At 45.6% G+C, this 18,834-nt stretch overlaps 1 protein-coding gene across 1 annotated transcript; it reads right to left on the bottom strand.

Annotated features, from left to right (window-relative positions):
• Positions 1–12,723: 12,723 nt before the first annotated feature.
• Positions 12,724–17,499, bottom strand: LOC127785121 (uncharacterized). Its single transcript, XM_052312544.1, has 3 exons — positions 16,382–17,499; positions 15,031–15,145; positions 12,724–13,435 (listed from the first exon to the last, which is right to left on the bottom strand). The coding sequence occupies exons 1-3, from the start codon at positions 17,468–17,470 to the stop codon at positions 13,263–13,265; spliced, it is 1,377 nt and encodes a 458-aa protein (XP_052168504.1). The 5' UTR covers positions 17,471–17,499; the 3' UTR covers positions 12,724–13,262.
• Positions 17,500–18,834: the final 1,335 nt, after the last annotated feature.

Below are 18,834 nucleotides of genomic sequence, written 5' to 3'. Positions count from 1 at the left end.
CGCCGCCGGGTGCTCATCAGTTACTTAGGTACATGATCTTGAAAAATCGACATTAGGGTCCACGATTTTATTTAAGTGACTCATTCAAGTCCAAAGGACCTCTGACCGGGTTAAGTGGCTTACGTTGCTGTCTAGAGTAGCAGCATATTTGCATTTCGCCCCCCTCCCCCCGCATTTTGGCTCCCCCGCTTCCGATGCAACCCTTCTCCCCCAAATCTTCGTCTTCTACCCACGAGCCTAGCTACCACCAGTGGAAGCCCTCACCTACTCACATAGCTAGGAGTATTCTCAGGGAGGGCGGTGACAACAACACCGGCACAGTGGACGACGCTGAGTCGGGGTTCGTTGACCCGGACATAGTGGAGGTCTGGAGGAAATGACCTCACCGCTGCCGCCGCTGCCGTCGAGGTAGGCCATGTCTGATGAGGCCATCGTCCGTTGTACACCTCCCATGCCGTCGTCGCCGTCCTGTGAGTAGTCCCTGGCCTTGTGGCCCTCCTCACCACACATGTAGCACACACGGCCGCCTCCTCCCCAGCCATTGCTGCCGTCGCCTCCATAGCCGCGGTAGCGTCGAACCACTTCACTGTCCCCTTCACCCTCTCCGACACCATCTCGCCTTCGCCGCTGCAAGCTGAACCCTCCAAAACCCTAGAAGCCGCCTACCGCTGCCCTGCTCGCCCTTCCCGCTCCCTTTAGCGTGGGGCAACCTCGACTCGGCCAGTTCTGGGTCCTCGAGGCGGCCTGCCCAGCGCTTGCAGGTCCCACTGCGGCCACCACAAGCGACGCTGAGAAGGGCTTGCCGCCGTCCCCCGCCCTTCTCCCTGCCCGTCACCGCCCTTCTCCCTCTCTACGCACGCTTGCCAACCTGCCGCCATACCCGCCTCCCTCCTCATTGTTGTTATCGTCGTCGTGCTGAAATGTAAATATGTTGCAACTCTAGACGGCCACGTAAGCTAGTCAACCTAGTCAGAGGTCCTTTGGAACTCAATGAGTCCCTTAAACAAGATCGTGGATCCTAATATCGATTTTTCAAGATCATGTATCTAAGCGACACCTCGCTCCAACTTAAGGACCGGCTATGTAGTTTACTCTAAAGAAAATGTTTGCGACATTCAGGCTCTCCATGGACCATGGTGCGAGACTCCAGAATGCAGCATAGGCCCATGCATTACAAAATATGAAGCAAACCAAAATGTATTTAAAAAATATGTTTGTATTACAACTTACACACATGAAAAAAAAATCACAAGTTTAGTTTTTATTTACATTACAAATAGATCCCTTACAGTACAAATCATCATGGCCAAGCAGAACATTGACGTAAACCTGAATTGCGGAGAAACCATGGAGCAATATGCAGGCTTGCAGTGTAGATTCTGGAACATTTTATTCGATGCTTTGACGAAAATTATATAATGACAGGCCGGTAACAATCAGATGTGTGATGACCATCTGATGGTATTTCTTGTGCTGGTCCAAATTCCATTAAATAGCTAGCAGATTCGTAGAGATGTAACTTTTTCGTCTGGTATTACCTGTTCAATGCAATTTGAAGGGATAAAGGTATATATTATCAATGATGCTCTATCTGTAAAACTGTGTGCAGCAAGCTGAAGAAAATACACGGAGAGAAAAAAAGAATTGTAGCCAGCTGTGATAAGCCGATAAGTCATGGATATGGTCTCTTTGTTGGTTTTATCCAACACCTCTATTTTCCTTCCGTAAGTTTTAAAGTATGTCATAAAACTTATCCTAGTTTTTGTTTTAAAATACCAGTTTCTTTGGTCCACAAAACAAGAAGTTTTGTTTGAATTGCTGTATTGTTGGTTTCACTCTAGACAATCCCTTAGATTTAATCATCTGTAACTGGATTATATGGTTGATGATAGGTTGTAGACAACATATCAAAAAATCTAGAAAAAATCATACACATACTTTCAATTGTATTTTACCTAGGGTTAAAATCTTAACGTCAAATTCATTATATTTTAGCCGTAACAAAAAAACAAAAAATCTGACAGTTTTAAGATTGCAATTTTGTTAGAATTTTATCTTTTTTGTTATTCTCTATGTAGAATGAATTTGAAGATGCGACTTTGCACGTAGATGTAATACTATTGAAAGTACATGTATGAATTTTCCTACAATTTTTTGTGATAATTTTTAGTTGGTGTACACGGTGTATACCTGCGAGGGCCTGTGTGCATAGGATACGCTCCCTAGGTTGTAACTGTGATTCTACTAGCTTTAGTTTATGCAGTCTACACTTCTATACCAACCAAATAAAAGAATGCTACTAAAGAGAGAAAACAATTGGCATTATGCACATAGCCACATAGAACATATATACTGCAGAAGAATAAAGGCCATGTCTTTCTTACTTTTGGGTAGGAGTAGGACACGCATCACCCCTGATGATGTATTGTTGGGATATGCTGAGCGTAAACATAGTCTTGTCCTTTCAGCCTCTGGATGAACTCTTTAGGCATATCCTGAAGAACCATCTGTTGAAGTGAGTTAAGATATTGCAAGCCTGCTGGAACAGCTACCAAACTTCTCAAACCAATGAGCTTTACATAATTTATTTTCTGCATGGTGCCAGCCTCCATTTCAATCGCACTGAGCTGCTCCATGTCAGCTAAGTATGTCTCATATTGGATCTTGAGGAAATGAAGCTTGGCATCCTTGTACTCACTTGTACCTTCATGGATCTCCGCCAACTTGTTCCAAATCTCATATGCGGTTTCAAGGTTGCTCACTCTATCAAACTCCTCTTGGCTCAAAGAGTTGAACAAGGCATTTATGGCTTGGGCATTGAGTTGGAGGTTGTGGTGATCAATCTCCGTCAAAGGTGTGCCGGTGATAGCAAAGCCTACATCCACAATACTCCAAATATGGAAGCTCATAGCTTTGAGGTGAGTAGACATTTTAATTTTCCAAGTGGAGTAGTTTATGCCATTAAACATGGGAGCCTTCTCTACATGGTTCACCTCGCTCAACATCTTCTCTCTAGGCGGTGAAGCCCAATCAAGAGAGACCAATCTCTGATACCACTTGTAGGATCGAGATGTCGACTAGAGGAAAGGTGAATAGGCGATTTTAAAATTAAATGACACCTAATCAAAACTAACCTAAGTTGCTAGGCTCGGTGAGGGACAAGACTAACTAAGCATGCAACTAAGTTATGTTTTACAATCCTAGGGTGAAAGTAGCTCAAGTATATCACTAGGAAAGTAAATCACACTCCTATATCAATGTTTAGCAATCTTAGGGTGATACGATCTCAAGTATGTCTCTAGAAATATAAATTGCACAAATGTAAATGCGACAATCAAATGAGACAATGAGACGAGATTTTTCACCGAGGTTCGGAAACTCGCCGGTTTCCTACTCCCCGTTGAGGCGAGCCCAACTCCACCGCTCAACCATGAAGCCACTGCACGCCCCCTTCATCAAGGGGTGGGCAAGGCGGGAGCCGGCCCACGGAGAGGACTACCCAAGCCTCGATCACTTGGGGTAGTTCTTCCTTCACTCCGAAGGTGGTGAACTCCAAACCACTCGCAAACCGGCACCAGGCTTCCTCCACAATCTTCTCGGAAAGATCACCGGGCAACTCCTCCACAAGCCGTCTAGGAGGCGGCAACCTCCAAGAGTAACAAGCAATGACCCGGCGTGGAGATGATCAATCAAGTGCCACACTAGCTCTACAAATGGAAGCAATGCACTTGACTCTTGGCTAATTGACCCTCTGTCACGCCCTGAAGTTCCCCTCCTTGCCTTAAAATTCATAAAATAAATCGACCGAAGAAATGATTTAATTTAACCTAGAGTTGAATCCAAATTAATAAATGCAAAAAAATTAATCGGAATTGGCATGTGGAATTTTTCTTGGATTCTACGTGTCAAAATATGCTAACAGGATTTTTAGTGGAATTTTCAACGCCTTGGAAATAATTTTAACTAATTAAAATAAGAAAAGTGCAATATTTAATCCCTGGGAAAATCCTTTTTCCCTTTTCTCTTTTCTTTTTCCTCCTTTTTCCTTTTCTTGGGCCGTCGGCCCATTTCTTCCCGCGCCGGCCCGATCATCCCTCCCACTCCCGAAGTTCACCTGGCCTCCCTCTCCCTCCCAGGTGCTGCCTGTCAGCCCTTTCCCCAACCTCCAGCCGCTCCCCAAGCTGGCAACCGCCACCGCGCCCACGACGCCCGTCTTCCTCGCGCCTCCGTGCCCCCACTCCCGCACGTCCCTGCGCCCACGCCCCGTCGCTCCCGCCCGCGCGCGCGCCCAAAATGGGCGGGATTCGATTTTGAATCCCCCCACTCTCTCTCTCTCCCTCCATTCCCCACGTCGGCGAGAAATCCGGCCGCCCCGGCCACGTCGGCCCCTCCCGAGCCCCTATAAAATGCTCCCCGTGTCCTCCTCTCTCGTTTTCCGCTCTCGCCGCTCCATCCCGCGCCTCCTACCGCCGTCGCGCTGCTCGCCGCCTCCGCCGCCGCTTGCCACCGCCTCCAGCCGCGCGCCGCCGCCGCTAGGGCCGCCATCGCACCCCGCCATCGGCGTTGCCGCGTTTGCCATCCCATGAGCCGCCATGTCCGCCATCCGCCCGGCCAAATCCACCGTCGGGGCCTGCTTCTCCCCGCGCGCCGGTGAGTACCACCATTGCCGCCGCCTTCGGCCAGGGTTTCCGCCCGCCGTAGACCACCCCTCTCCCTCTAATCCCTCCCATTTTGTTCCCTAGGAGGTCCCAGAGATCGGCCGCCCGTCGCCATCGTCCTCCCGTCGCTCGTCGTCGCCGTTCGCCGTCGCTCCTCCCCGCGCTGGCCGAGCCCCTCGGTGAGGACCGGTTTTTCCCCCTTCCTCCCTCTTCCCCCCTAGCGTCGGGCCACGCCGCCGCTTCGGCCGTGCGCCGCCGCCTTCGCGCCGGCCACCGCCGCTTCCCGTGCCGGTTGCCGTCTCCGGCAACCACGCGCCGCTGCCACATCGCCATCATCGGGCGGCCGGCTTGAAGCCGATCCGAGCCCAGCCGGTGCCACCTCCTCCCCTATGAGCCGCCGCCCGGTGGGCCCCGCCTGCCAGTAACCCCGCCCTCTCCCTTGTGTCTCTGACCCATGGGTCCCGCTTGCCGGCGCCGCCCCACCCCTTGGATGACGTCAGCCCTGGGGATTTATTGCGCAATAATCGAATAAGGATTTTTCTTTAATAGTAAAAACACAGATAATCTTCTAAAAATCATATCTAATTCTTCCGAGCTCCGTTTAAATCCATTCAAGTTTCGGTAAATTCATAAAAATGTATAGAATCCATTAAAAATGGTTCTGTTTCCTGTTTCAGTAGATTTATAGCATGTTTTGCTTGTGTGCTTTGTTTGTCGCGTAGATTTCGGTCGTTCCGTCGATCCGCGGTTTCTCGAAGACGTTGCTATGGTCTCATCAGTGCGAGAGCAAGGCAAGTCATGCATTACAATTGAACATATTGTACCCAATTTACAAATGTCCCGCATTTCTATTAAATGTTGCATTGTTTTACAATGTCATGTGGGATGGGTCCTACTACCCAGCCATAGATTGTTTACCTTATGCCATTGATAACTTGGGTATCAAAATGACTAGATGTTGGTTTAGGAAATGCTTAGCCACGCTTAGTTCAACTAGTACACAAAGGGGGATCACATTAATGCATAGACTTTGATTATTGGCAATAGCTTTGGATTAGTGCCACCGCAATGGTGTTAGTTAATTAAAATACACTACATGGTGGGCTGTGGGTGCATGGTTTTGCTAGTCGTGCCCGTGCCAATTAAGGACCAGTTCGCAGGAAACCCTGGAAGAATTTATCGTGCTTACCACAAGCCAGTGTGGGCAACGACTGGGCTTGTAGTGTAGCTTTCCTCTAGCCGACGTACCCAGGTGAGGGTGGGCGTGATGGAGTTGGATCGGCCGAGGTGTCCGTTGATCGGCTTCCGGATTCACCGCGGCACGAGAGGGGGGCTGCCCGTTGCCTGCTGGGGATGGGGGCGAACCCTGAGGTGTTGTGCGATCGTCTAGAGGGGGTTATGCGAAGGGTCCTGTCATGGCCTCTTTTCGGTATATCGTGGTGGCATGTCGGCGCATGGGAACGTGTCGTGGGGCTGTGTCTTGTGGGTACAGTTGTACACTTCTGATCAGAGTAAAACTATTCGAATAGCCGTGCCCGCGGTTATGGGCGGTCGACCAGATTGACCGTGATTAGTCTCACCCCTAGTTAGCTAATGAACTGGTGTAGTTCAGGTGGTTGGTTGGGCCTGTTGCAACGTGGTGTAGCGTTGGACAGTGATTGGTTAATATTAATTAATTACTACAACTGTTTTACTGCTTTCAACTACTGCTTTTAAATGCTAGCTTTATGCAAATGAACCTCTAGCCTCCTTTGGATATATCCTGCATCATACCTTCTCTTCCGGTATGACTTACTGAGTACAGTGGGTAGTACTCAGTCTTGCTCTCTTTTCCCCCACACCAAAGCTGAAGATTTTCCAGGTTGGAGCTGTCTCGAAGAAGTTGGTTTCGTCGCTGCCGTCAAGGATGCCTGTGGAATGGAGTCGCCCGCTGCAGGAGTCAAGTCTTCAGGCTTAGCTCGCTTTTATCTTTTCCGCTGCATTTGTAATCTCTTATATTTTTGTAAGACGTGGATCTGTATGTCAACAATTGTCGTTTGTGTACCCTGGCCGGTCCTGGATAGGGGTTTAATGCACATTCAGCTTAGAAATTCTGGTTCGTGAATTTCTGGGCGTGACAAGTTGGTATCAGAGCCGACCTTGACTGTAGGACAAGCCAACTGGAGACCCTAAGAGCCCTCTGAAACCTTTTCATCAGCATATGCCCTTTTTTACTTGGATTTGTTAAGGGAAAATTTTGGGGTTTGTTCTTTTGATTTGTGGGAAAAAAATCTTGATCTCTATTTCAATTGGATTTATCAACTAGGAACAGTTTAGGGTTTTAGTAAAGGTTTATTTGGAATTTATTCGACAGTCGGTCGGGAATTTGTTAGGTGGTATGCACTAAGTCAGGTCTAGGTTCGATGGGGCAATTTTATGCGTATCATTATAACTATGCATCTATTTTATACATTAATTTATTGCTTAGTCAGTGTCATTAGTATCTTTGTTTGGGCTCATGAAAAATGTTCCATGCATAAAAATCATCATGTTTGGCTAGTTGCTTGAGTCATTCGTTGCTTTGTTTAATTCGGATTTGAGCATGTATTGGTTCCTATCCCTCTGTCCTCTTTTGATGTCAGACCTGTTCTCCGATCGCAAGCGCCGCTCCAAGCGTCAGAGTCGCCGCCCTTAGCTTTATCGTTTTCTTAGTTTTGTTTGCTTGCTAGTTTTCGTGTTTAGGTTTGTTGCTTGTGGGTTAGTCGGCGCTCGATATCATGTGTCAGTGGTATGGCTGCCTTAATTAGGAGTTGTTTACTTCCTTTTCAGTGTTTTAATCAAGATTAAGATAATTGCACATAAATTTATAAGAAAGATTAGTTTCTGAGCCATCTGTTTTCTTCCTTTCTCTTATTTCTACCTATCCTCCTCCAGATGGTGAAGACAAGGAATGATCCCCGTGACTCCAGCGAGGCCAGTGGCAGCGAAGGGCAGATCAAGGGAGCTCATACCAGTGGTGCATCTAGCAGCAGTCCATCTCCACCGCCCGAGAACCCAACGGTCACTCAGATGATGACAATGATGATGCAACATATGCAGCAACATTACCATCAGATGTTGCAGCAGGTGCAGCAGAATCAATAGTTTGGTCCTCTACCATCACATCTGTCCAAACTGTTAGACTTTCTTCGTATCTAGCCACCTACTTTCTCAAGCACCACCAACCCAATGGAGGCCAACGACTGGCTCCGTGCTATTGAGAAGAAGCTGAACCTTCTGCAATGCAATGACCAAGAGAAGGTTTCTTTTGCTACACATCAGTTGCAAGGTCCCGCTTCTGCCTGGTGGGACAACTACGTGGTAACCCGTCCAGCTGCAACGAAAGTTACTTGGGCAGAGTTTTGTCAAAGCTTCAGGAAGGCACAGATTCCCGAGGGGATTACGGCACAAAGGAAAAGAGAGTTCCGTGCATTGCAACAAGGAACCAGGACGGTTACAGAATACCTGCACGAGTTCAACCGCCTTGCATGCTACGCTCCTGAGGACGTGCGCACCGATGCTGAGAAGCAGGAGAAGTTTTTGTTTGGTCTTGATGATGAATTGACCAAACAGTTGATCTCCGGATTCTATGATGACTTTGAGAAGCTTATGGACAAGGCTATCCATCAGGAAGAACAACGCAACAAAATGGACCGAAAAAGAAAGGCAGCTTAGATCAGCTTTCCTCAGGGAAACAATCAGAAGCCTCGCTTCATGATGGGACAGCTGGGTGGGCCTTCCACCCTGATCGTCCGTCAGCATCGTCCTTACCACCCGAGTAACTTCAACAACGACTACAACGGTGGCAGTCACAACAGCAGTGAGCAGCACAACCACAACTCGACTCCACCCTCACTAATGGCACTAGCTCAGTCAGATCTACCAGCTATGCCGGCTCAGTCAGAACAGCTCAAGAAGAAGTCCAGAGGAAAGCCAGGACCCTGCTTCAAATGTGGCAAGCACGGCCACTTTGCTGGCAAGTGTCCGAAGCTGAAGCGCGCTGGACCTAGGTTCGTCCAGGCCTGCGTCAATCATGCGTCTGAAGAGGAAGCACAGGCAGCACCAGAGGTCGTGCTGGGCACATTTCCGGTGAATTCATACCCGTCAACGGTTCTTTTTTATTCGAGTGCCTCGCATTCTTTCATTTCCAAGAGATTTGCTGGGACACAAGGATTATCAGTAGTGGAACTTAAAATACCAATGCGGGTTCATACCCCTGGAAATGACATGAACACCGCACATTACTGCCCCTCAGTGACTATTGAGATCAAAAGATCACCGTTTCTATCCAACCTCATCCTTCTCGAATCCAAAGACCTAGATGTCATTCTCGGAATGAATTGGTTGACCAGACACAAGGGAGTGATTGACTGCGCAAGTCGCACCATCACCCTAACCAATGACAAAGGGGAGAAGATCACTATCCGGTCTCCAGTGCCACAGAAGTCCGTAGCAAGTCTGAATCAGGCTGCTATTGAGGAACAGATCGAAATAGCGGAGAAAAGTCCCAGGAAGTTGGAGGATATTCCTATAGTACAAGAGTATCCTGAGGTGTTTCCTGAAGACCTCACTACAATGCCACCAAAGAGAGAAATCGAGTTCCGGATTGATCTGGCACCCGGAACCGCTCTGATTTACAAGAGGCCGTACAGAATGGCAGCTAATGAGCTAGCAGAGGTCAAGAAGCAAGTTGATGAATAGCTGCAGGAAGGGTACATCCACCCGAGTACTTCACCTTGGGGTGCTCCGGTTATCTTTGTGGAGAAGAAAGACAAGACCAAGAGGATGTGCATTGATTATCGCGCCCTTAATGAGGTCACAATCAAGAACAAATATCCGTTGCCAAGAATTGATGACCTGCTTGATCAGTTAAAGGGAGCTAAAGTGTTTTCCAAGATAGACCTGCGATCAGGCTATCACCAGTTAAGAATTCGGGAAGAGGATATTCCCAAGACAGCCTTCACCACTCGGTATGGGTTGTTTGAGTGCACGGTTATGTCATTTGGACTCACCAATGCACCGGCTTTCTTTATGAACTTGATGAACAAAGTGTTTATGGAATTTCTGGACAAGTTTGTCGTGGCCGGCCAGTCAGACCGACGTTGAGTGGCCGGTCAGACCGGCCTTGGCTTGGTTAGACCGCCATCAGCTCGGTCTGATCGAATACGGCTTCGTCGGCTCTGTATTGGCCACCCCGAGCAACACCATCCCGGCCTCCAGGCAGCCGGTCTGACCGCACAAGTGCTGCCGGTCAGACCGGCCTTATTCTACGGTCAGACCGCCCGCTTGGGGCCGGTCAGACCGGCTAGGGCACGCTGGCGGTCTGACCGCCCCTCGTCAGGCCGAGCCCTGTAAAAAGCAAAGTGACTGTGTGTGTGTGATGAAATGTGAGCACAAGTCTAAATACATAATGACCTAACGTGGCAATTAAAATCATCTCTTTGCTAGGTCATTACCCCTCTTAATAGTACGGCGAAACTAGAAATAAACTAGCAAATTTGATCGCCCTACACCTCGATCAATTCTAAATTAAAGCACTAGTTTTACCGTCTTCTTTCCCTTTGCTTTGCGCCGTCAATTTTAATCCATCGATAATCATCCATGCGCACATATGACGTGGACCTAACTTAAAATATATAGCTCAAAGATAATGGTTAGTTCACAATTAGCGCTTGTCATTAATTACCAAAATTAACACCGGGGGCCTAGATGCTTCACATACCCAAATTCTCTTGAAGACCCGAGGACTAAGAATACTATTCTAATTCCTACTCCACTAGCAGTAGGATACTACTAAACTTGAGAGAGAGCTCTTGATTCTTCTTCTTGAGTGTGTGTAGAGAGTGAGGATGTGAGGTCCTTATATAGGGCAGTTAATGATGGTTAGGTGATGCGAAATGTCCATTCTGCCCTCCAACCGTCATTGAGGGAGGCATCCTGGACGTCCACGCCAAAACCTGGGATCAACGGCGGAGATGCATGGTTCAGCCGAACTAGAGACTGGCCCAAATGGCCCAATTTTCGACAGGCCGTCTTCCTGTTGGCTCCACAGTCCAGAAGGCCTAGTGGATCATGTGAATTTTGTGTTCTTGGCCCATTTATCCGTAAGTCAGGATCTCGACAGCATCCGATTGATTATTCGTTTGTTTTCCGTCGATTCTCCTCCATTTATATGTGCTTCTCCTACATACATGTTAGTAGCACAGTATATAGTGGAAGTAGATATTTTATTTGGAAATTATGCATCGCAAGCATAGCTAATCTTCAATAATTGTGTAATATTGACGGTCGAAATTGGTCGATAATGACCGTCAAACCCCCCAAGCTTGAATCTTTGCTTGTCCCAAGAAAAGGACGAAAGGAAACAAAGACTTGGTTGTTGATCCGGAGTTGCTGCAATGCTGTATATCTAGAATGTACAAAATGCATAGTATGGGTACTCTTACCAGAATCAAGTTAATCAGCACGATGGCTTACCCATACGCCTAAAATGTGAGGCATCATGCTTCTCAAATAAAAACAAAGTTCCTCAAATGATTCTCTCAGTCCCTCATGGGTGTATAATTGTATTCCTCACCAAGATATTACCTTTTGTCCCTGTTCTAAGGTCATATATGTGGAGTTTGGTTAGGATCAAATGAGGCATACTTGTATTACTAAGTCAAAAATCTGGACCAAAGAAGATAGCAAAACATACTTCCGATCAAGATCGTGCAAGACAAAAGGCATAGTCTATTGTGCCCCAAAGGGTGATCAAAGGGAAGCATTTTAGTTACAGGATAAACAGAATGGTTGAAAAGCTGTAGGATTGAGTTGTTAGTTAATATCCAAGGAGAACAAAAAAGTGCTTTCTTAAGCAACAAATTAAGGGTGAGGTGCATGCTAGCAGCATGGAATCACATCATGTTTGAGCATTTTGCTGATTTTAATGGAACACACATCGTCTTGATCATATATATTTACTGCATGAATAAATTCGAGAACCTAAGAAGATTTGTTTTCAAGAGAACTATGAAATTAAATTTCAGATAGCAAAAGGAAGAAGTTGTAAGGGCCAAGAGAACAAGCAAAATATTACCAAAAACAGCAACCACTGCCATGCATCACTAGAAATTAAATTACCAGGCGTGCCCTGGCATTCGGTGGCGGGTCGACTGATTAGGGTTGGAGAGGCAGGAGGGGATTTGTACCTATATAGAGGGCAGTAGTGACCGGCGGAGGTGGCGGCGGCCTGGACGGCGGAGTTCCAGATCGGTGTATGGGCGGCGTGGAGCCGGCGAAACGGCGTTGATGGGGAGGACCGCGCGGGAGAGGGAGAAGGCCGCGGCGTTCCCCTGCTCCCGCAGAGGTGGCGTCATAGAGGCTGTGAATTAGCAGTGATGGAGGGACCACATGGGAGGGAGAAGACTGCGGCGTCTCCGGAATCCATCGCACAGAGACCTCCTTCTCCCACTGCGGTGACGCCGGCGTGGAGGCGGTGGAGTCGGGGAAAGTGGGGGGGCGGCGACGGTGGCGTGGAGGCTGTGACGGTTGGACAGCGTGGGGAAAAAGGGGGAGGGAAAGAGGGCCAACGAGCTGGCAACGTCGGCGTGAAAGCGGTGGAGTCGGGGAAAGTGAGGGGCAGCAATGGCGGCATGGAGGCTGTGACGGTTGCACGGCATGGGGGAAAAGGGGGGGAGCGGGGCGGCGAGCCGGTGACGGCGGCGTGGAGGCGGTGCGGTTGGAGGGCATCGGGGAAAAGGGGATGGGGGAGGTGGGAGGGGGCGGGAGTGCAGGTGGCGGAGGAGATATTCACACGAAGGGAGTGATGGATCGTTGGATGTCGTGATCGTACGGATAATATCACGCGTGTCTGTTAGGTTGGAGTCACCGTCACCATACGGACTTTTTAAGTAGCAGAGATAGAGATTTCTATATACACTCCATGTTACTAGTTTAATACATAATAATTTAAACACGAATATTTTCAAAGTATAAAATTCAACAGCATTCAAATTTATAATTTCAAACACCATAAATTAAACTCAAATCCGTATTTTTCAGATATGAAAATAACATATCTTAGTAGCGAATGTTCAAGAGGAACAATGCGCAAGAAGAGCTCGCTGGACATACTGAACTCGGGGGTGGTGGTGGTGGTGCAGCTGTGCAGGTGCGCAGGAGAAGAAGTGGGCTTGAGCGGAAAGGAAAATGCGTAACCGCAAAAGTGCATAGTGGATCATGGGGGCAGTCTTTCTATTCTTAGAGCATCTCTAGTGTTTGGTTCGATTAGTACATCTGACGAGCCGAACAAACTTTTGGTTCGGCATCTGCAGTGTTAAAATCGTTTCATGGGACCCTCGAGAAGGGAATCAGCCAATCTCCTTCATGCATGCATGCATAACAAATGGTTTTTACTCCTTCGGTTCGACTCTCAAGTTGAGTTCGATTTATTCTCTGACAGGTATGATTCGATAGCTACAATGTGCACGGTTCGGTTCTTCAGCAGAAAAATCGATTTTGCTATCACACTGCAGATGCTCTTAGCTCCAATAGGTGTCCAGTGTCCAGTGTCCAGCTTAGGCTTGCTGGAGATGCTAACGTTCTTCATTTTGGGGCGTGGGGCTGCACTGCTGATTCCAGAATTCGACGGGTCATATCATCATATCTTTCCGGGCTGTCAGGTTTTGCGTTGGCATTATCTCGGAGTACTCGATCAACTGGACCCACAATTACAGTAGTGATTACTCCTCCATTGCCATCATGCGATGCCATTAAACCTGACATTGGTCCCAATTAATGCAACAGCAAGATAAGAATCAAGTTTAGAATTTTTTTGAGATATTTTAACACAAATGAAAAATGGAATAGCTCATTAATTTGGAGTTTCTTTCGAAAAATGAACTTTTTGCTGAAAAAACCTGCTAGACACATGGCTAACTGCAATCAAATTTAAAGTGGAAAATTTTTACAATGTTTCTGGCCAAAAGAAAAGGCGTAACGTATTTAGTGATGTACATGCCTGCCCTGTTGAGTTAATTAGTTACACTTACATGCTTGGTTACAGTCATCTCCAATACCCATACTATTTTAAATGATGCTAGCTAGTGATCCGAATCTACCTCCAACATCACAAAAACTGATATGTACGACCTAACATCTCCCACATGAATGTTTTTGTTTTGGATAGCATTATATGCCTAATCAACTAACTATGTTATAAACTTGTAATTTTTGGTTTTGCTTTTATCTCTTAAAATAATTTGCAACGGCCTTTAGCTAGTTAATTTACAAACGGAATAAGTAGCCGTTTAGGAACACACAGGCACACGCCAAAAATTTTGAAAGGCATACGAGACAACTTGTCAATGGATTGCTGTCTCAAAAAAAAAATCCTTCATCTTTTAATTTCAAATTCCATCGAATACATATTGTTAGGGAGTATCTAAAAATTGGAATTCGAACAGACTCAGGCTAACTTTAAACATTTTTTTTTTCTAAATTCCAATAAATGATTCTTTTTTTAGAGGAAATATATATATATCTAGCCACGGAGAGCGGACGGCCCAAAGTTTTACAAATTAATTTTGGACCAAAATATATAACCTCTCACCTGCAACTTAACACATAGGGTAAAAAAGTTTTTTTTTAAATGTATCTATTTTGCTATTGTTTGTTGAGACAAAAATGTTAAAATATTTTAATGTGTTTTAGTATATTTCAATCAAACCTGAGTGCCTATGGCAATATACTAGTTTAGAATGTCATATGCCACCCTAAAAAAAAGAATGACATATGCCAAATGCCACAAAACTATTATGTCCTATAGCAAGTTTTGAAAACAATAAAAGCAGCAAAATGTGTGTCGTCGTACTACATGGTGTTTAGAAATCATGTTTTAAATTGGGCATATATATATATATGCATTTAAATGGACATAATCTTTTTAAATAATTGGTGTGAAGTTTACAGTGTTTACTGGCATACTAAATTTGAAAGATTAGTTTCTCCCACGCCCAACAAGGACTTTACACAACGAAATCAGGTCATTTGCGCATTAACGAATTAAATTTTGTACTGCAGATATTTTGAAAGTTTCGACTTGTTTAATGATCAGTTTTTTTAATATCGTATGGAGGCCGGGATATATATGGTACTTAACTTCTTTTTTTTGTTTTGAAAAGAGGTACTTAACTAAAATTATATTGGATAGTAAAGCAAGTTCTGTAAATTAGTTTAACTTCCACATGCATGTGGATGGGCTGGAAGTCCAGGCTCATCGTCCAACCAATTAGAATATCCATACTTACAGTTATATATTTGTTCTACTTAAGAAAATAATTATTGCTTGAGCAGTTCAGTGGGTAGATGATACCATTTTGGAGAAGTGATTCCGTTGTTGGGGTGATCTGCGGTGTGCACTCGATTTCCACATTTGAGCTTGCAGTGTGTCCCTGGTTGCTACCTGCTGCTTCGATGACCATATCTTCCTGCGTTGACACCATAAATTAATTTCTCAAATATCTACTTGGCGTCGTCCTTTACAGGTAAAAAGCAGCCCATTTGTGATGAAAATGGAAGGAACTATCCTTGACGATTGGGAGGCCATCAACCCAAAGCTGTGCAACGGTCTCGGCAGGGCTCTCCCTAACAATTTAGGGATCATGTGCCAAATACAGAAAATAAGGCCTTACTTTTAAAAAGGACTAACTAGTACATATTAGATATTAGATCAGGGCTACTAGTCACCAACCCATGTGCTGCAGGGATTGTTATTAATTGCATACTATTATTAAATATTAACTTTTATTCTTATGTTCAATTATTAAATACTGTCGAATGTTATATCTAAACTCTGTTTGAAAGTTATAGTCATGCAATAATTTTATTTTATACAGTTAAAAAGATTAATGATTACAAAGTTGTGTATAGGGTCTATTATATTTTTTCCCGTTTCTTTCTATTTTATTAATGTAATTCAAAATTCGGACTTAATAAGTATCTGTTATACTCATGTCAAAGTCTGAAATTAGTATTTGCCTTAATTAACTTGGATAATTGAAATTAATAAACACCAAGTTGTGTACTCAATCTTAAGGTCATAGATATTTCTTGATTTAATAATTTTAAAAGTACAATCAATAAATTTAAGCCTTCTAGTTATATGTACGTATTTAATAAAATTAAGTTCTCTAGTCTAAATAAAAACCTTCGTAATTAGTAATTTTAAAATTTGTAATTTTAATAAACTGTAACGCCTATTCTAAGAAGTACTGTAAGGAGACCGAAGAACTCTGTTCATCCCTGTCACCGGTCAGTGCAAGTGGAGTCCGGAAGGACGATGACACCCGGACACCATGAACCACTATGGCTGTGTTCTTCTTCCTATTTTTCCAACACACCTCTTTTATTTTTCACATGCACGCTTTTCAAATTATTAAACGGTGTGATTTATGAAAAACTTTCTATATGAAAGTGTATTTAATTAATCATGCAATAATACGAGCTTCGTTAATTTTGTTTGCCCCCGAACACAGCCGTGACATCGGCTCCTGCGTTCTACTATCGAGGCGCCAACTCCATCGATGACTACCGAGGCACACACGACACGAATGGCTTCAAATTCCACTGGTCAGTTAAATTCACCGAATTCTGCATATATAATGCTTAGATATAGAACAACTTGTAGTACAGTCGAAATTTTGATGTGAGAGGAGATGTCAAACCTGGGAAGTGTGCGGTGGAGATGATGTCACCGGCTGCGGACCGCTTTGAGCGTCAGCTTCCATATTGTCCGCAGGATTGCAGACCATCTGCTCTCCGGCGGGATTCTTCTTTTTGGAAGACATCAAGAAAAGGTATTTTTGGAAATAATACTTCAAACCACGGGTGTGAGGAGTTGTTAGTGAGGGAACACCTCCGTCGTCAACACCCATTCCTGAGGTGAATTCATCAGTTGGTGGCGCGGCTGCAACCTCCGATGGCGGCAGCGGCGGTGATATGCCACTGCCGGCCGACGACGAAGACCCCACCGAGCCACCGCCATCGTCGCGGTTGACTGTGGATGATCTAGATAGCCGGCTCCTATTTCTAGGAATACTGGGCCGCTGGTTTCCCGTGCTGCACCGGTCCGCCGAATGCCCCAATATCCGGCATGTCCCGCATAATATGCTCCCGACGCGCTCGTACTCCACGGATATCGACCTGCACTCACCATCTTCCAGCTTGACGTCGATGGAGGCGACCAGAGGCCGCGTGACATCGACCAGGATCCGTGCCCTGAAGAAGGACGCGGCCTTGTCGGGGCACTTCACCAGCTCGCCGATGTGTGCGGCGAGCGCGTAGATGGACGCCTCGGATAAGTACACCACGGGGACGTAGTTGAAGTAGAACTTCACCCAGAGCTCGGCCTTGAAGAAGCGGACCTGATCGAGCAGGTTCACGTCGGGCTTGGCGCGCTGCAGGACGAACAAGTCATCACCGTCGCAGCACCACGGCGCGCCGTCCAGCACTCTGGCAAGGTCAGCTCTCTCGTAGAACTGGATCAGGAAGGCACCGTCCGTGGCTCGCCAGAAGTTCACCGCGCCTGATGGATTCCAGTCTCGGAGAAGCTTGGTTCGCAGCGACGCCATGTGCTCCGGTGCTCCTCCTCCGGCTGATGAGAGGAGCCTTCCTACGTACAGAAGGCTGGAAATGCTGCTCTCCTCCTCGCTGTGGAGGACGTTCCTTGATAGCGCAATCGGCCGGTTGCGCTGCTGAGAAGACAACTCCTGACCATGGCGTGCCAATTGCTGATCGCCGCCGGAATTGTTCATCGTTGCGGTCAAGCGAAGCGAGACGATGCACCGGCCGGCGACGGGGATAGGAGGGCGTGAGAGAGAGGGATATATATATGATCTTGCACATCAGTTCAATCAAAGAGTTTTCTTACTTTCAAGATAATTATTAAGGAAGTCAAATTAATAATTGCCACCTAATGTGGTTGAAGAAGTCCATAACGATTAGCTCCAAATTGTCACAATATCATGATACTGATCCGAACAGTACATTAGACCAAGTATACGAAGCAAGCTGATACACACTCATACACCAGAAAAATCTTCAATGAGATTTCTTTTTTAAAAACAATAAAATCATTGTCGCAAAGGAAAATTAACAGAACTAATATACACGGAATTCCAGTCAAGGAGTTTATGCGTGTATGCAAGATGACTACTCCGGTTGTGGTCAACTATTTAATTTATCTTTTTTGTTTAAATCTTAGATATCCCATTCAAAAAAACCAATGAATAAAATAAGTCGAACACATTTCTATGGAGGAAGAACTGTTTGGATGGTGAATGTAGGAGTTTTAGAAGTGATTGGAAAGAAAAATTTAAGAGCAAATTAACCCCACATTTTCGATGGAAGGTAATTCCGAGAGAATTCCCTTCTTAAGTAGGATGAGATAAATACGAGACATATACATCATCACTTAAAATTTAATTCTCACAAACATTCTTCATAATTTTTATCTCTATCTCTACTAACAAAATCAAGGAACGAGAAGCAAAAAAGAAACTCCCATAACCAATCTATCACTCCTCTGAACTTTTAATCCCCTTCCCCTGAATTAAACAAGCCGTAAGTTGACTGGAAGCTCGGTCAACGCTTGAAACGGCCGAGCGTGTCAAGACATATATGGTAGTACCGTTGACCCGTATAGGTACGCGTAACTTACTACTCGAGTATTAGGTAGAGACGCGATGTGGTGGTTTGGAGTAACTTACTTTAGGTAGGGACGCGTGATGGTAGTTTGTGACTTCATTACTTAGCTAACCGCGTTGGCAACCTCGCGTTTAAACGCAACGGACTCGAACCGACAATGGTTGAGTCGGTCATGCATTAGGTTGCACGCTGAATGATTAGCCGATTTATAATTCTAAACATGTTTTAACAGGATCCCTAATCGGAAGGTATACGTTTTGTAAAGGATATATTCTACCAGCTTATTATTATTTTGGTGCAACTTGTAGAGGTACGTAATTAATTACCATAAAAAAAGAAACTCCTGGCCTATCATAATTTTGATGCAACTTGTGACGTGATTATTATGCCTATCAACAGCATGGATGCTTTAGTTCTTTGGACAACCCGCTGAAACGACTTTGAAGTTTTCGACGTCAACCTCCTGCTGCTG

This window comes from Oryza glaberrima, chromosome 9 (assembly GCF_000147395.1).
Source record: "Oryza glaberrima chromosome 9, OglaRS2, whole genome shotgun sequence".
Lineage (NCBI taxonomy): Eukaryota > Viridiplantae > Streptophyta > Magnoliopsida > Poales > Poaceae > Oryza > Oryza glaberrima.
The sequence above is the reverse complement of the archived record's forward strand: the minus strand, read 5'-3'. Positions and strand labels throughout refer to the sequence as shown.

Bases quoted from the DNA above. Each gene is read 5' to 3' on its own strand.
- LOC127785121 (XM_052312544.1), bottom strand. From the start codon at position 17,470: ATGAACAATTCCGGCGGCGATCAGCAATTGGCACGCCATGGTCAGGAG. The intron at 15,146-16,381 runs GTTTGACATCTC...GTGTCAACGCAG, and splicing joins CTCCACCGCACACTTCCCAG to GAAGATATGGTCATCGAAGC. The intron at 13,436-15,030 runs GTATCATCTACC...GACCAATGTCAG, and splicing joins GGAATCACTTCTCCAAAATG to GTTTAATGGCATCGCATGAT.